The sequence below is a fragment of the Astyanax mexicanus genome, chromosome 2 (assembly GCF_023375975.1).
Source record: "Astyanax mexicanus isolate ESR-SI-001 chromosome 2, AstMex3_surface, whole genome shotgun sequence".
Lineage (NCBI taxonomy): Eukaryota > Metazoa > Chordata > Actinopteri > Characiformes > Acestrorhamphidae > Astyanax > Astyanax mexicanus.
In genome coordinates this window covers 74568510-74585733 of record NC_064409.1, presented here as the reverse complement: position 1 = coordinate 74585733, position 17224 = coordinate 74568510, and the positions used below count along the sequence as shown (strand labels likewise).

Sequence of the window (17224 nt, the reverse complement as noted above, 5' to 3'; positions counted from 1 at the left end):
GCTCAGCTTGAATGCAGTAAACTGTACAATAAGAACTGATAGGAGACCATCACACATGATGGATGTTATTTTTAGGATATTTTAGGCTACTTAATAATGTCTTAATGAGTAACTGCATTTTAAAGACATAACATTAATAACTGAAATATGTTGCTCTATAATAAAAAAATATGCAAACCCAAGCCCACTAACTAACTGGCGATACAGTTTTCCGAGCTGAATTAATCTCTAATTTTGTGATTTGATACAATACACTATATTCAGTCACCCATTCAAATAATTTTCCTCACTACAGACCTCCAAACTTCATGTAGCTTCAGATTAGATCAACAACAGTAAAGCGTAGAGAGACTCATGGAATGCGTTTCCATGGTCGAGCACGTTTATCCATGCCTCACATCACCAAGCACTAGGCAACGGATACTTCTGGCAGTTTTGGTTTGTCATGCACCTAAAGTTAAAGATGTCTGTGTATGGTTTGATTAAACTGCGTGAAAGACTACAGCAGCAGTAAAACTGCCCTGTGTCTCCCTCTTCTATCGACATCATGTTTGTTTATTGTACGATAAATCAATAACCTGATTATTGTGACTGGCCTGCCTACGCTTTTAGATTTGGGCCAGGGCTATTTTAGGACCTCACTTACTGTGGCTCTTTCCCAGTTACAATATAATATAACATCTGTCTCACTAGTTGAATTGGGGCTTTGGAGGGCCGCGTGTTTGAATCTTGGGTCATGCTGCTTCGGCATCAGCAGCCGAAGTCTGAGAGAGCACAATTGGCCATGCTGTTTTTTTTCTCTGGGTAGGTAGATGGCACTCTCTCCTTACATCACTTAAATCACACTCTGCAGCCAAACGGATACTTTTAGCCATTATATATCAATATCACCAACATTTTTGAATATCGTGTACGATATTATACCCTGAAATATCGTGCAATATCACCCACTCCTAATTACCACATCAAGGTACTACTTTTTTACTGTTTTTAGAAAGAAAAAAATCACACTGTTCTCATTCCCCATTATATATCTACTAGAGACTACAGATTATATATGTTCAGTATAATTTATTTTACTTTAATCCTGGATATATGGAGATATTTAGAGTGTAGATCTATTACAAGTCTGATAAAAATTCTTGTATTTTTTTCATATCTCAGTTAGGGTTGTGCCATATCATATTGTATGCAATAATACAATGTTATTTTATTTTGTTGCAGTAGTGTATTCTTAACATATATATATATATATATATATATATATATATATTTTTTTTTTTTTTTCTCAGTGTTACACATAGCGTATTATAGAGTATTATTATCGCGAAAATACAATGAAATATCGTAAAAATATTTTAGGGCCATATCGCCCACTCATATTGATAATACAGTGTATTGTGGATTTTGGCTATAGTAAATTATTTATTAATAATTACTTAGTCCAGAATGCAGCAATTAGCTCAATGATAGCTAACAGCCTGAATGATGTTAATATACTGATATACTGTTTATACTGTTTGTGTGTTACTGTGATTTTCAGTAATGAAAGTTCTAAGAAAAACTGAAATATTTTCTGCCGCAATAAATATTGATATTGAATTATTGTCCAGCCCCAAATACATAAATTCTTTATCCTGTGAAAAAAATGTGAAACAAAGACAATACATCATCAGAAAAAAAGAAGGAGCAGATGTGGTCCAGTGGAAAGGTCTGTTTCTACTGTAAAATTTTACTTATAATATTTAATATACACAAAGGAGTACAGTACGGTTCAAGAGTCTTCTAAAATGGCAGCAAACGTTTCGCCCAGATCACCCCAGAGCATCTGATTTGTGTTTCGTTTTCTTCACGGCAGCGAGGGGCCAGAGGAGGCCGGGGCACAGCGACGAACATCACACGAACACGGCCACAACCCAAGAGTAAAAAACAAACAGGTACACAAGTGGAAAAACAGAGTCTACGAGTCCATAAATATGAAGAGACTAAAGGAAAAGGCTGCAAACGCTTGTGCTGTAAAAGGATACACAGAAGACGAAGAAAGCAAGTAACAAAGATGGTCATTGCAAAGATTTAAAAAAAGAAGAAAATAACGTAAAAAAAAAGAAAGTAAAAAGTGGTGGTTAAGGTGTTTCACATTGCATCAAACGGGGGTCGTCGTTATCAAAATAGACTGATTGTAATCCAAAAATGCATTCAAACTCATCGTTCAAAAACATCTGAACATATAAAAATTTGTGATGCCTCTCCTTCATTTAAGTCAGAAGTCTCTCACTCTCTCGCTCTCTCTCTCTCTTTTAACTGGTCAAGAGCAAATTTAATTGTGAGACAAGTTTCCAAACCAGAAGATGTGCACATACAGTATAAAACACAAATAAAACATACAGATTTCTGGATACTGGACTTTCCACATGGAAGGGGGCGCTCTGATTCTGATTCCAGTTAGTTGGGGTGGAATATAAGGATTCACTTAGGATGAAATGGTGAACAGTGGTAGTGGTGCATATATCTGTGAGGTCCCAAAATGCAGCTCTTTAACAGCTCTGTAGAGATAAAAACTACAACATGAGAGTCCGTGAGGATCAGTTTAATATTTTACTTCTAGTTTAATTTATCACTTCAACTTTCTGACCTTTAAGGCTAATTTCAAATATAGAAAATCTTAAGTAAAATGTAATTTTTAAAAATTTCAAAATGTTAAAACATTGTTATTTTTTTATTTAATACAGTGAATACCACTTTAAAATAAGGCTCCTTTATAAAGGGTTTATAATATAGTTTATTAATAATTATTAATAAGGTTATAAACCATAATAAGCAGTTACAATACATACATAGAACAGGCATCAGTGGCCTGGCCCTTACCACATAGTGATTCCATATTATTTATATTGTTAAATCTCTGATCTTATTAGATGCTTATTAAATCTTACTTTGTCTTTTCTACCAGTCATCATTAACATTTCTGTTAATAACGTTCTTTATTCAGCTATAATAACATATTAAACTGACTAAATTGACTTTTTTATATTAATTTATTAGATATATTCAAAAAGTGCTTATTCATTTTTTGCAACTTAAATTTATAACCATTAATAAACTACTTTATAAACTATTTATTAACCTATTCTGAAGGAGCCTTGTTTTAAAGTGGAACCATATTTCCAAATATTCTGAATTTCTGAATCTGAATTTCAGGAAATAAATCAGAAATTTAAATTTTTGCATCTGTAAACACAAATTTAAAGGTTTGCTAGTTCAAAACATGCCATAAGTTAATGGCTAAAGAGCTGATTGATCAGAGCAACAGTAAACTCTTAACATGAGCTAAAACTACTGTACGTCCATGGAGCCGCTTTCACTAATCCTGACTGGCTCTGACTAGCTGACTCACGGTGATGCAATACCTCACTGAAAGGTAACCGAGGTGCAGATCAGACACGGCTCAAAGTTCACTGCGGACATAAAACCTGAAAATACTGGGAATGTTGCGAGATCACAGTAACTACAGGTCTTTCCCTGTAGATTTGCAGAATCAGTGTTACATAATAATCATGATTACAACTATAATAATTATAGCTTTATTTGTATGGTGGCCTTTTTTTAACCTGTGTTCACACTAGCAGGTGACAGAGTGACAATGACTATGACTATTTTATTTATTTGAGTTAAACTTTATGAAAATAAAGCAATACTGTAAACAGACTAGACGAATTTGATTTGCCGATTCTCGGGCCCTATAATGTCTCCGCAGCTTCTGCTTTCTAAACTATTGGTTCCAATTCTTTTCAGCAGTGTGGAAAAATCTTAAAACGTCTATTTTTTCCACAAATGCAGGAATAATTTAAATTAAAAATAGAGAAAGTCTATTTTTAAATTAAAAATAGAGAAAGAAAAATAGAGAGTGGACAACTTGATAGCTTGCTACATTAGCCAGCATGCTACACAGCTATGCCATCATCTGCCAGTGTGAATACAGTGTGTGAGTTAGACCCAAGATTTGAATTTTAATAGTTGTAGTTTGATATAATGAACATTTTGGACTAATCAGGCGTTTATCTAACAAATTCAGATAGTTAGGTGGTCTTAAGATGTGGTTTCCACAACAATAATGATGATGAGATGTTTAATACACATATTTGTTATTATACTATGTTTTAGGATGGTTTTATGAAGTCCCTGCCATCCACCTTTGATAATTAATATTTCCACCTTAAAGGCTTTGGATTGAAATAACTGGATTGATAAGTAACCCACTGCTTTTTTTTTTATATTCAGTCAATGTTTGTGCCCAAACAGGGCGTGCACACAGCCCACCTACCAGCTGGATGATAGCATGATCAAGGTCTAAAAGTGCATCACAAATACCGTTAAGAGTTTTGCATCTTAAGATACTGTATTAAGTGTGTTTGCTGCCCCCTGCGTGACCACGCGCTGCACCGGACGCCACCCTTCGCCATCATGTTTTGCCAAAGAGAACCATGTAAACAAGTCGGTGGAAAGAAAAAAACAAAGCAAACACAAAAGAGCACCAGACAGTAACTTTACACCCACTACTGGACTTCTCTGACTGAGGAAAAAACAGTCAAAGGCCCACAGCACCACGTCCAGTCCCCCCTTTATGGAGCTGTTAAAGAGGACCTGGGTAGAGAAGGCAAGCTGATCCCCGTAATCGACCGCATGTTGCACATGTCCGTCACACATTAGAATTAAAAAGAGTTGCTTTGCATTCAGTCGAGAACTAAATTAGACAATCTTCAGAGCCTGGATTCACTAAGCACCTCCACAGTATGAGCGCTGAGCTCCAGCACTCTCACGAGATTCTCAAATATGAACACAGGCTCCAGCACTGTTCCAGCTCCTCGCTCACGCTGCTCTCACGCAGCACTGGGCTGACGTCTAGTCAGAACTGAAGAGCTTGTGACCTGATGGATGGATTTTAGAAAGAAAGGGCTTTCGTTTCCTCCTACGACGCTTCCGGCTCCATTTCCACTTCTCCTAAGCCGTCAGCATCAAAGTCTTCATCTACGCACCCGTCTTCCCCCCAGTCTTCCTCAAACCCCTCTCCATCCTCCTCCTCCTCCTCCTCAAAGCCCAGGTCTCCATAGTCCACACCATCCCCCTCCTCATCCTCATCCTCCTCCTCATCATCGTCATCATCCTCATCCTCCTCATCATCATCGTCCTCGTCGCCTATAATCTCCAGTTCCTCATCCTCAACCTCGTCCCCGATCATTCCTTCCACCACCTCTCCTTCCTCACGGCCGAAGTCGTCTCCCTTCACCTCTTTCCGACGACGAGAGGAGACGAGAGGAGCAGGAAGCACCGCACTGTCCATCACCACTTCATCCTCGAACGCTCCGGGCTGCCCCCCGAATCCCGGTCTGCTGGGGGCAGGGATGTACAGTGGAGCAGCGTTCGCCAGCGCAGACTGTGGTAACCTGGATATGGAGAGTCCTGGGCCCCCTAGATTGGGCGGCGGGCGCAGGAGGGAGGTACCGGGCACGTACTCGCGGATCTCGCCCGGCTCCAGCGGGTCCGGGCCGCACGGGTCGTGCTCGCTGCAGGACAGTTTTCCGTCCAGCTTGGAGATGAAGAGCATGCCGTCGCGGTGCTGCTTGCAGTAGGAGTTGGGACACATCTCGCAAAAAGATGCCGCCTCCCGGCCACACTCGTTACACTGATGCCACGGGCACTCCCAGCGACCTGCACACACACACACCGAGCAAACACACACCAGCTGAAAATACTGCTTTATTACAGAAACACAGTAAACTTAAACTAATATACAGCTCCGGAAAAAAATAAGAGACCACTTAAAAATGATGAGTTTTTTTGATTTTACCAAATTGGGAACCTCTAGAATATAATCAAGAGGAAGATGGATGATCACAAGCCATCAAACCAAACTGAACTGCTTGATTTTTTGCACCAGGAGTGGCATAAAGTTATCCAAAAGCAGTGTGTAAGACTGGTGGAGGAGAACATGATGCCATGATGCATGAAAACTGTGATTAAAAACAGGATTATTCCACCAAATATTGATTTCTGAACCCTTAAAACTTTATGAATATGAACTTGTTTTCTTTGCATTATTTGAGGTCTGAAAGCTCTGCATCTTTTTTTGTTATTTCAGCCATTTCTCATTTTCTGCAAATAAATGCTCTAAATGACAATATTTTATTTGGAATTTGGGAGAAATGTTGTCCCTAGTCCCTAGTAATAAAACAACAATGTTCATTTTACTCAAACATAAACCTATAAATAGCAAAATCAGAGAAACTGATTTAAAAACTGAAGTGATCTCTTCATTTTTTTTCCAGAGCTGTGTATACATATATATATATATATATATATATATTGTTATATTTTAGTATATAAATGGGTGCTTTATTAAGTGGATTGGGGCATAGTGGGTGAGTTACTGGGATGGTTATGTATGCATAATGCCATTATTATGCATAATGGTTAGGTTACTGAGTGTCTTAGGACTTATTTATTTCCTATGGGAGGGTACGATTTGTAGTCGCGATACAGTGGCAAGCGACAAATGGAGTTGAGATTTTCTCAACTTCATGCAAATTAATTATGACAGTGAAGTGACATTCTACACCGATTGGCCGAACAAATTCTTGCCAGTGTGAACGCAGAGTTCTGTGTTTACACTGGGTTTATTAAGTTAAGGGTGGGTTACTGAGGGTTGGCTACTGGGAATTGAGGGGTTTACTGTTTGGAATAGGCCTTACTGGGTGTGTTTCGGAGCGGGGTAGGGCTTATTTGGTGAGTTACTATGTGGGTTAGGTAATTTATTGGGTAGGTATGGTTTTCTGGGTGGCTCAGGACCTAGTGGGTGGGTTTTTTAAATGGGTTAGTGTTTACTGTTTGGGTCAAAGCTCAAAGCATTTCTATTGGTCCATTCATTATAAAATGTCCTGCTTGGTATGATCAGGCTTCACTCACCTGCTGGTCTCTTGTTCAGGTTCAGGCAGTCTGCGTGATACACCTTTGGACATCCAGGCTTCTTACAGGAGATGATTTGTCCGCTATCACCACAGTAAAAACACTCGTCCTCTCGCTCCTTAATCACCTCTGACTGACTCTTCCTCTTCCCAGAGACCCTCTTCTTCAGCTTGCGGCCCTTGTCTTCTGATGGCGGCTGGTTCTGAGGTGGATAAATACAGATTAAAAAAAGATCAATTTCTATTTTCACCAGGAGAAATTCTCTGTGCTTAATATATAACATGATTCTAAAAAGAATTTCCCACCTATAAAGCCCCCACCCTGCATGTGTCAATCAACAATCTATAATTAATCATCACGTACCTTAGGTCGCACCCCCAGGAAGCCGCTGCAGTTGGGAGCTCCGCATTTACACACAGTCTTCCCATTCCCTAGACATTCTAGGTTATAGTTGAATGTGAGCTCCACTCCTGCAAAACACAACCAGAAGCACCATTAAACCAGAAATGCACCAGTACTGATATCTGCTTTACATCATTAATATGTAAACTATTATGTCTTAATAACAATTATGCAATTCCTCCTTCTATGGATGCTCAATCAAAGCAATGATATCAAAGGTGATTGCTATGTTGTGCTGCATGGTAACTGCTTGGTACGGTGTTAATTGGTGGTAGTTAGGGCACTGCTTTTGTATCATAGGTGGCTGCAGTGGGGTTGCTAGGTGATTTTTTTTGGGGGGGAGGGGGGGGGTTTGGGTTGGTTCTTAGTGTTGCTATGGTGTTCATAGGCGGTAGGGGTGCTGAAAAAAAAAAAAAAGTAAAGGATCGTGATTCCTAGTCCTGGCGATTTTGAATCGATACAAAATGACCCGAAATTGATTTAAAATGTGTTTAGATTATATTTCCAACCCTGCTGAAACTAAGAGTAAAGTGGGAGAAGCTCTGATTAATGCCGATTAAGACTAGCACTTGCGTGTGACTCTTGGACTCAGTTGTATATTTAATATTTAAGGTTCTGTATGTTGCAGAAAAAAATTGATACAGTAAAGAACCTAAAATGATTGTTTTAAATAAATTTTCTATTTATTTAAATTGTCATTTCGTCTTGTCAATCGCATAATTTAAACAAAATTTATAGATCACTTGAATTGAAAAATTGTTCTGGAATCGAAAATCATTTTTGAATCGAATCAAATCACCAGACCCTGAGAGATTCGCACCCCTAATAGGCAGTAGCCCGAGTGATGCTATGGTATCACAGGTGGTAGCTAGTGTGATGCTATGGTAACACAGGTGGTTGCTCTGGGGTTGCCAAGTAATTGCTGGATGCGTGCGTTATAGTATTTATTGCAAGATGGTTGCTATGGTGTTGTGTGATTCCTCATGACATGAAAGAGATAACTGTGCTCTGGGGTCACAGGTGATCACTGTGGTATTCCAGGTGGCTAATATGGTGTTGTTAGGTGATTTCTATGAATTTGTTTTACTAGAATGCTGCATGGTGGTTTATATGGTATTACAGGCATTTTTTTATAATTGATATTAAAAATATCTTGTTTTGTCTCTAACTGTACTGATTTTCATTTGCTGCGATCTTAAGGTTCTGTATAGGGTTTGACTCCCACCTGCACCGATATCCTCCAGAGCGAACAGCCCCACTCGCGTGTCCCCGTTCACCGTCCACTTCTGCGTCTCGCAGTTTGGCTGGCAGCAGTGGTTCATGAAGCGCGCCTCGTTCCCTTTCGGTCCCGCGTCGATGATGCGATCCTGTCGGCGGGAAAAGAGCACAACTCAGCAGGAGGAAAAAGACAGAGGGTGGGAGAGTCAGCAAGCCCCCACCGAGCCATAAAACATTCAGATATAGATCCCTACAGAGAGCAGCACTTCAATAATGAAGATTTAGAGAGGGGTACAGAGGCTGAGGGAGCTGTGTGTTTGTGTTATTAATGCATTAAAATGTGTAGTAAAGACAGCAAACTGAAGGTTTATATTTAAAAGAGGCTGTGAAGAATAATATGATGATGCTGTAAATTGCTTGTTTAAATTGCATTAGACTTCACTTGAACACTTGAAAAGCTAAACTGCATTCAGACATAGTCAAATTTCATTTTAAAGTTAAGAAAAAAAAAAAAAGATTTTTTTTTGTCTTTTAAAAATGAATGTATTCCCTAAAATAATTTTGTGATAAATAATGGTATCAATCCTATTCTGGATTACTCAATTACTATTTTTTTCCCATGGCTGCAGCCCACAAATGCATGTTCCTTACAAGTGTGGCCACATTTAAAAGAGAAATTAACAAAAATAAGTAATCTACCAAACACAAATTTCCTTACTGATTGTGCTGTATTTATAAGTATATATGCATATACAGCTCTGGAAAAAATAAGAGAACACTGAAAAAATGATGAGTTTCTTTGATTTTACCAAATTGAAAACCTCTGGAATATAATCAGGAGGAAGATGGATGATCACGAGCCATCAAACCAAACTGAACTGCTTGAATTTTTGCACCAGGAGTAAAGCAGCATAAAGTTATCCAAAAGCAGTGTGTAAGACTGGTGGAGGAGAAATTAATTGATTAAAAATCAGGGTTATTCCACCAAATATTGATTTCTGAACTCTTAAAACTTTATGAATATGAACTTGTTTTCTTTGCATTATTTGAGGTCTGAAAGCTCTGCGTCTTTTTTTGTTATTTCAGTCATTTCTCATTTTCTGCAAATAAATGCTCTAAATAACAAGATTTTAGTTGGAATTTGGGAGAAATGTTGTCTGTAGTTTATTGAATAAAACAACAATGCTCATTTTACACAAACATAAACCTATAAATAGCAAAATCAGAGAAACTGATTCAGAAACTGAAGTGATCTCTTATTTTTTTTTCTTTTATTTTGAAAAAGTTGTGTGAGCCCAGCCCCTGGTTTTCATAAGACTGAAAAACAGAGGTGGATCAGAGAGACTTGCCTTGTCCAGCGTAAGCATGTAGAAGTTGCTGATGTCGTTGTCTTGTGCGTGTTTTATCCTGGCCCTACACTCCTCTTCATCAATCATTTCACCCACATACTCACTCACAAAGGCACCCTGTGGGGGGCAGCAGAGAGTAAACACACAACAGCCAAACATGTCTGAGTCTCATTTATAAATGTTAGTGTATTGAGCAATGTAAAATGCTAGTGGTGAGACTGCGCTTACTTCTCTACAACAGAATAACACCATAATAACACACTAAATTTACAGACGATAGAGAACCGTGTGTTGATCTGTACTTAAAATAAATATTAGTCAGAAGGATTGGACAGTCTGGTGGTCCTCTGAAGGTCATAGTCTGGCATTTATGTAGGCTACCAGGTCACCACAGCTGTGCTAGAATAGTCCGAGCGCTTAGTTTAGCCTGGACAACAGTATTAACCCAGGGTTTGTGGTTGGAAAATGGTCAGACACTGATTTTTATACACTATCAGTCATAGCATTTAAAACACCCCTATTGTTAAACAGTCCAGTAGCAGTGCTGTATAACTAAGACAAGCTCCTTTTTTTAATTGTCTCATCTTAAAATTAACTTTATTACTGCACTTCACCTGTCAGAGCTCTAATTCTTCTCTTCACAGCTAAAACTGAGATTGAACTTAGTTCAATCATGTTAAGCTGAGCTAAAGGCTAAAGCTGTTGTTTCCATGTGGGTCAGCCAGGCATTATTCTGTAGCAGTTTTCTCTAGTCTTTTGAAGGTGCAGGAATCAGTACTCAACCCTTTATCTGTAATTTTTCTAAAGAAAAGACCTCTACTTTTAATAGTTACAGGGTTCTCTGTGTTGCTTTTTCTAGTTATTATGATGAAAGTGTGAATGTGCTGTGTGTGTGTAAGTGTGTAAATGCTGCAGTAGAGAGTTACAGCAGTAACACAATTTGTTCCAGCACTGCTTTACTACAGACAAAGGCTTTGGAAATTCACATGTTTACAATCTATTTTTAAAGCTATTTTTTTACATTGCTATTTGGATTTTGTACCATTTCCAGTTATTGGCTGGACCTGAAGAGCTTAAAAGGCAAAAAACAAATAAAGGGGAAAAATAGGGGTGTTCTAAATCTTGTGTCCTAACAAACGTTCCTGGTTCCAGAACCTACTTTTGTTGGTGGAAACAGATTAAAAATTAGGTTCGCGAACCAGAATGTGCTGGTTTCACAATGGTGGAAAAGTGCTATGTAAGCTAATGTATCGCAACCGAGTCGCTGCGCTTTCCTCCGAGCGCGCTGGCTACTTGCCACTGCTGTAACAGCAGTTTTAAAAGAGGCGGTGGCTGACTTCACATGTAGTGTGTGCCTGCTACATGAAACGCGTACATGTTGGCTGGTATATAAAATATTTCATCTCTTCCTGTGCAGAACAAGACTCGAAGTAAAAAAAAATTAACAAAGAAATCCGCTACTCACCTTTTTGATTTCGGAGACGCTGCGAAGCCCCCAGCCCCGGGACAGAGTGCGGAAGATCTCCACCGGGCTGTACTCGCGCTTAGTGAAGCACTGGTTCTGACAGCGCTCTCCAGCCGCACACACCTGTGGGTTGCACTCGTACATCAACATACGATTGATGCACTCCGAGTCCATGCCACACGGGGTCTCGTCAGTAGCCTTGCAGTTACAGCGCGGAATCTCCGACAGGTCTGCAGTCAGGATCTGCACCTTCCCTATCGGCCGGTTCACCTGAAGAAAAACAAACAACCAACAGCAGCAGGTTAATATCCCTAATTTTATAAGACAGAGTTTAAAATATGGATCACCCTGAATTACACATTGAATGTAACAAAGAAAAGCCTTATTCTAATTAAAAGCAGTAAAATCTGTACTAATATCAGACCTGGAGACAATGTGTCGTAAATACACATATATTTACATTTTAGAAATGTAAAAAATTACCATATTGTAATATCACATATACTATGCAGTTTTTTTTTAAAGAACATGAGCAATTCAGAGGGATGACACTCAACAGAGTACAGACTCATGCAAATAATTGCAAATAATCATATTATCTATAGGTATAAATAAGACGGCTGTGTGTTGATGATACTTTAACTGATGATACTTTAATTTAGTCAAGTTTTCATCATATTATATCTCAACATATATTAGTATTCCCACTAAGTATATCCAGGTAAGATTTTCAGTGTGGGGGATGAGCCGCTGAGAGTTTGACGTTAAGTTAAGTTTAAGGGTTAATTTTTTCTAGCACTCAGTGTTACATCTTTATAACTAAGGCTGTATCTCTGAAAACATTTAGTCCTTTGAGTTTTAGAGCTGTAAAATTGATTGTGGGGGAAGGCAGGTCACGTTCTTATCTGCAGTGATGTTAGCCAATCAGAGGTGATGTATTTGCATGTATAAATATTCATAGGCAAGAGACAAAATCCTGTTCTTTTTCAGAAACCGTTTATTCAGTAAACAAAAGCAGGGCTAAATAGAAACAGCTGAGAATGAGACCAAAAGTGGAAGTGGAATTGGGCTTTGGTCATTTTAGGAGTGTGTGACATACCTTTATGTGTTTGTATGGTGGGGGTTTCTTGTCGTTCTTTCTGTCCTCCTGAAGCTGCCTCATCTCCTTCTCAGCCTGCAGCTCTCTGAACCGCTCAGCTGCCTCATTTAAAGCTGAACAAAAGGAAAAAACACACACAGCATCATTCTTCTGCTCAATCACAAATAACACTAGTAATCAAGATCAGCGTGTTCTCTGCTCAGACCCTTTCTCTACTAGAAAAATCTAATGCACCTTCTGTATGAAAATAGACTAGAACGTAGATGTTCTTTAATAATGCGCCTTATTATTCAGTGCACCTTATAGTCCGAAAAATATATGGTAGCTTGAGCTGGTAAATCCCAGTGCAGAGCAGGACTGGGACCAACAGGCTGGTATAAGAAACCCCTCCCAATATAAAGACCACAAGCTTCCGCACCTTTCTTGTAGACGGCGTCTGTGCCCTTCCCCATCTTCTCGATGTTGCTAGCGTCCCCCTCCATGTAGGGGAAGCAGCGGGCCTGGTAGGTCCATACGTAGTCTTTGGAGCCGAAGAAGTGCACGGGGAACTCGCCCACTTCATGCTTCATGCGGAGGATGTTCTCAGGAACGTTTTTGGGAAGAGTGACCTCAGCAGGCCACCACCTGCACAGCACAAACAACGGCCGCAAGTTTGAACAGAAATCACAGCATTTGAATGTCAGAAAGACAGACATGCATTTGTTTAGAAAATTACTTGAACTAAGTACCGACCTGTAGCGGCCCACTTTCACCCACAGGATGTCTTTATACTGGGGCTTCTTGCCAGCTCGGCAGTCGTTGCAGTACCAGCTGTCTTGAGGCATTTCGATGTTCAGACACTCGCGGTGGAAAGCAGCAGGGCAGGACTCACAGCACAGCAGACTGCCCCCTACACGTTACATACATATGCATTTTTTAACATTAAAAAGAATTCTGCATTGTAGATTAATACTAAAGTCATTCAAACTATGAAGAAAAACGAATGAAATTATTTACTAAACATAAAAAGTGTTAAACCCAGAATATGTTTTATTTATTTTAGATTCTTCACAGTAGCTCCTCTTGCTAGGGTTAGGGTTGGCTGCAATTTTCTCAGTCAGCTTTATGAGGTAGAGTGACCTGGAATTCAGGCTTTCAGTTAACAGCTGTGCTGAACGCAAGAGTTAATTACTTGAATTTATTGTGTCTTAATGTGTTTGAGAGCATCAGTTATAAAGTTGAGAAGAGGTAGAGTTGGTTCGAGTATCGTTTTAATCCATACTTTGAGAGACAAAAACTACTCAACTAATTAAAGAAAAAAATACTTTAAGAAATAAAAGTCAGTCAATGTGAAAAATTTCAAGAACTTTTAATGTATCCTCAAGTGCAGTGACAAAGACTATCAAAAATGTTATGATGAAACTGGCACTCATTAGGACTGCCCCAGGAAAGGAAGAGCAAAAGTTTCCTCTGTTGTACAGGATAAGCTCATCAGAGTTACCAGCCTCAGAAACTGTAAGTTACCAGCTTCCCAGATAAGAGCACCTAAATCTCCTGGGCTCCCCCTACAGCTGGGGAGTGTAATTCAGTTTTACTCCACTGCAGTAAACACAAATTACGCCTTGTTTGTCTCTTTGTGAAGAGACAGCGATACACATGCATTTGTGGACAAGCTGAGAGATACAGAGGTGACGAAACTGAGAGATGTAAATCCGGACGTGAATAAAATTACCGGAGGACCACGGAGTTTAGCAAAAAACAGTATATAATTCAGCCTGTAATTTTCTTAGAAGATGTCAGAGAAAAACGCATACATGATCGTTCCTGATGGGAATAAAATCACAGAGGACCCCCCATAAAAGAGAAAATTACCCCAGGACCCCCTCTGAAACTAATTCCATAATAAAACATGAATCATCTGTTAAAGATACACAAACTTCATAACTTTCATAAATTTCCAGAGGTTTCAAAACTTTAGCAAGGCTCAGTTTGTCTCAGATAGAACCAGAAGTGGGTTGATACCTTCAGAGCAGACGAAGCACCAGCTGACGTTGATGTGTTCGTGGTTCTTGCAGCCTTTGCGGGGGGTGAAGTGGTTTGGACACAGGATGCTGTTGTTGGCCAGCGGGACGCTGCCAGCAGCCATGCAGTAGTCGTTAGCGTGGTAAGCCACTGGACAGCGCACACAGCGGGTCAGACGACCTGTGGTGCACACATGCACAGACAGAGCTGTTCCTTAAACTGCCTTAAAATTTCAATAGAAATGCCACAAAACCGAAAAAATATATATATCAAATTAACTTCCATTGAAAGCTAAGAAGACCTAAGCATTAGCCTCTCTCTCACCCTTGGAGATGGAGGGGTTGTTGGGGTTGGTGATGTAGCAGGCCAGGCAGACATGGAGCGAGCACCGGAAGCCTCTGTTCTGAGGGGCCGTGGGGGCGTATTTTAGAATACACTCCGCATGATAAAACTTCCCACACACAGGAACCATACACCGCCTGACGTCCTCCCCGGACTGCTTACACACAAAACACGTGTGCAAACCTGGAAGAGAAGAACACACAAACACACAGGTTACAATTCAGCACTTTAGAAATGACCACTGCTACATTTATCACCTGAATTATCACAACTTCTGGAGAGGTCATACTGGTATTGGTTGGAATCAGTGAATAAGTACAACACTGAGAAGCATCACAGTGGAGGTCTCTGCCCAGTTCCAAAAGAAAGCTGGAGAGGTTCAATTGTGGTGAGAATGTGATCCAGTTTGATGAATAAATGAATAAAGTTACACTTACATAGCACCTTTCTAAAAACCCTTGAACTCTTTACAATTTACATATTTCACACACAACCATTCATACTCAGCACTCATCCACACCAGTGAGAAGTGGCAGCCAATAGCGCACAACATACTCTCAACCGGAAACAACCATCCAAATTAACTTCCACCTGCTTTACAGACAGAGAGCAAAAATAACCCCCACCATGCTGTTGCCATCTATTAAAAGCACTAAATCAGATACATTCTTATCTTACCCTGGAAGTCATAGGAATCTTTAATACATAGCTCCCTCTGAAGGATGAGAGGGTAAAAGCTTACCAGACTTGCACTCCTTGCAGACGAAGCGTCCTCTGGGCATCTCACTGAGGCCGATACACTGCAGATGAAAAGCTCCACAGCAATGACCCTCACACAGCAGCAGCTCCCCTGGCTGCTCACACACCTGAAGAAAACACAGGTATACACTCATTAGAATTTCAATTAAAAGAAGTTTAATCCGGTGTCAAAACATTAGAATTGTATTAAAAAGTTACTTTATTTCAGTAATTCATTTCAAAATGTGAAACTCATATATTATATAGATGTATTAAACACAGAGTGGTCTATTTTAAGCGTTTATTTCTTTTATTGATGATTACGACTTACAGCCAATAAAAACCCAAAATCAGTGTCTCAGAAAATTAGAATTAGACCAACAGGTATTTTTGGTAGTGTGGGCAGTGTGCCAAGTCCTGCTGGAAAAAGAAATCTACATGACATATAGTGCTGTAAGATTTTTTGGGAAAACAAAACTGCACTGACTTTAGACTTGATAATAAAACACAGTGGATCAACACCAGCAGATGACATGTCTCTCCAAACCATCACTGATTGGTGGAAACTTCACACTAGACCTGAAGCAGTTTGGACTGTGTGTCTCTCCACTCTTCCTCCAGACTCTGCTCCCTTCATTTACAAATGAAATGTAAAATTTACTGATGATCAGTGATGGTTTGGAGAGACATGCTGATCATCTGCTGGTGTTGATCCACTGTGTTTTATTATCAAGTCTAAAGTCAGTGCAGTTCTGTTTTCCCACAAAATCTTACAGCACTTCATGCTTCTCTCTGCTGACAACTTTTATAGAAATGCAGAATTCATTTTCCAGCAGGACTTTCACATTTTGAACTGAATTACTGAAATAAAGTAACTTATCAAAGATGTTCTAATTTTTTGAGATACACCTGTAATAGACAGACCACTTACCTGACAAACATTCTCTTTCAGTGAAGCGGCTCCTCCTTTCTCTGATAGTTTCCTGCCGTTGGACAGCCCTGTATCAGTAGTCAGTGAGTCTCTGACTGGGATTAGAGCCTCATTCAGTGCAGCCTGGACAAAGAGAATAAAATACATCATCATGTTTTCATCATTACAGTCATACAACAATAATTTATGTTCTCCATACTAAGTGATTATATGATTCATCTTAACTGAACTGATTACTCAGTAAACTAACTATTCATCTTGTTTTTAGTACCAGTTTTTGTTACTGTTACCACATTCACCAATAAGCACATATGCCTGGAGCAGTAAGCTGCATTCAATGTGGTGCCTGGGGAGCAGACAGGGTTATTGGTTTTTGGTTTTCTGTATATACTGCATATTAATTGGTTTAGAGAATGTTTGTTAAGAATTCGTCGAGTTGCTTTCAGGTGTCGTGCTGATTTCTAGCTCTGTCAGAATCCGACTCCCCTTTGCATACATGCTTTTTCCCTGCAGCAGAATGAGTGTAAAAGATTATCCTCAGCTTTCTTTTATTTATGCTTATAAATAATATATTATAACATTACATTACGCTACATTTGGCAGACGCTTTTGTCCAAAGCGACTTACAATATTAATTATATATTAATCGTTTTTTAATAAAATCGCAATTTTATTGAATGTGATTTTTCAATCACAGGAGCTGCAATTTGAATTAGCCA

General features: G+C 39.4%; 1 protein-coding gene across 1 annotated transcript in view; it reads right to left on the bottom strand.

Moving 5' to 3' along the window:
- Positions 1 to 1712: 1712 nt before the first annotated feature.
- The window catches only part of nsd1a (nuclear receptor binding SET domain protein 1a), a 36120-nt gene continuing 20608 nt past the window's right edge, over positions 1713 to 17224 (bottom strand). Inside the window, exons 11-23 of the mRNA XM_049475235.1 lie at positions 16506 to 16628; positions 15579 to 15702; positions 14819 to 15019; positions 14495 to 14674; positions 13226 to 13382; positions 12912 to 13117; positions 12494 to 12606; positions 11395 to 11664; positions 9930 to 10046; positions 8588 to 8729; positions 7324 to 7430; positions 6961 to 7162; positions 1713 to 5706 (exon numbers count right to left, since the gene is read on the bottom strand). Coding sequence (XP_049331192.1) covers positions 4967 to 5706; positions 6961 to 7162; positions 7324 to 7430; positions 8588 to 8729; positions 9930 to 10046; positions 11395 to 11664; positions 12494 to 12606; positions 12912 to 13117; positions 13226 to 13382; positions 14495 to 14674; positions 14819 to 15019; positions 15579 to 15702; positions 16506 to 16628 — 2682 coding nt within the window. The 3' untranslated portion in view covers positions 1713 to 4966. The remainder of the gene's footprint in view (positions 5707 to 6960; positions 7163 to 7323; positions 7431 to 8587; positions 8730 to 9929; positions 10047 to 11394; positions 11665 to 12493; positions 12607 to 12911; positions 13118 to 13225; positions 13383 to 14494; positions 14675 to 14818; positions 15020 to 15578; positions 15703 to 16505; positions 16629 to 17224) is intronic.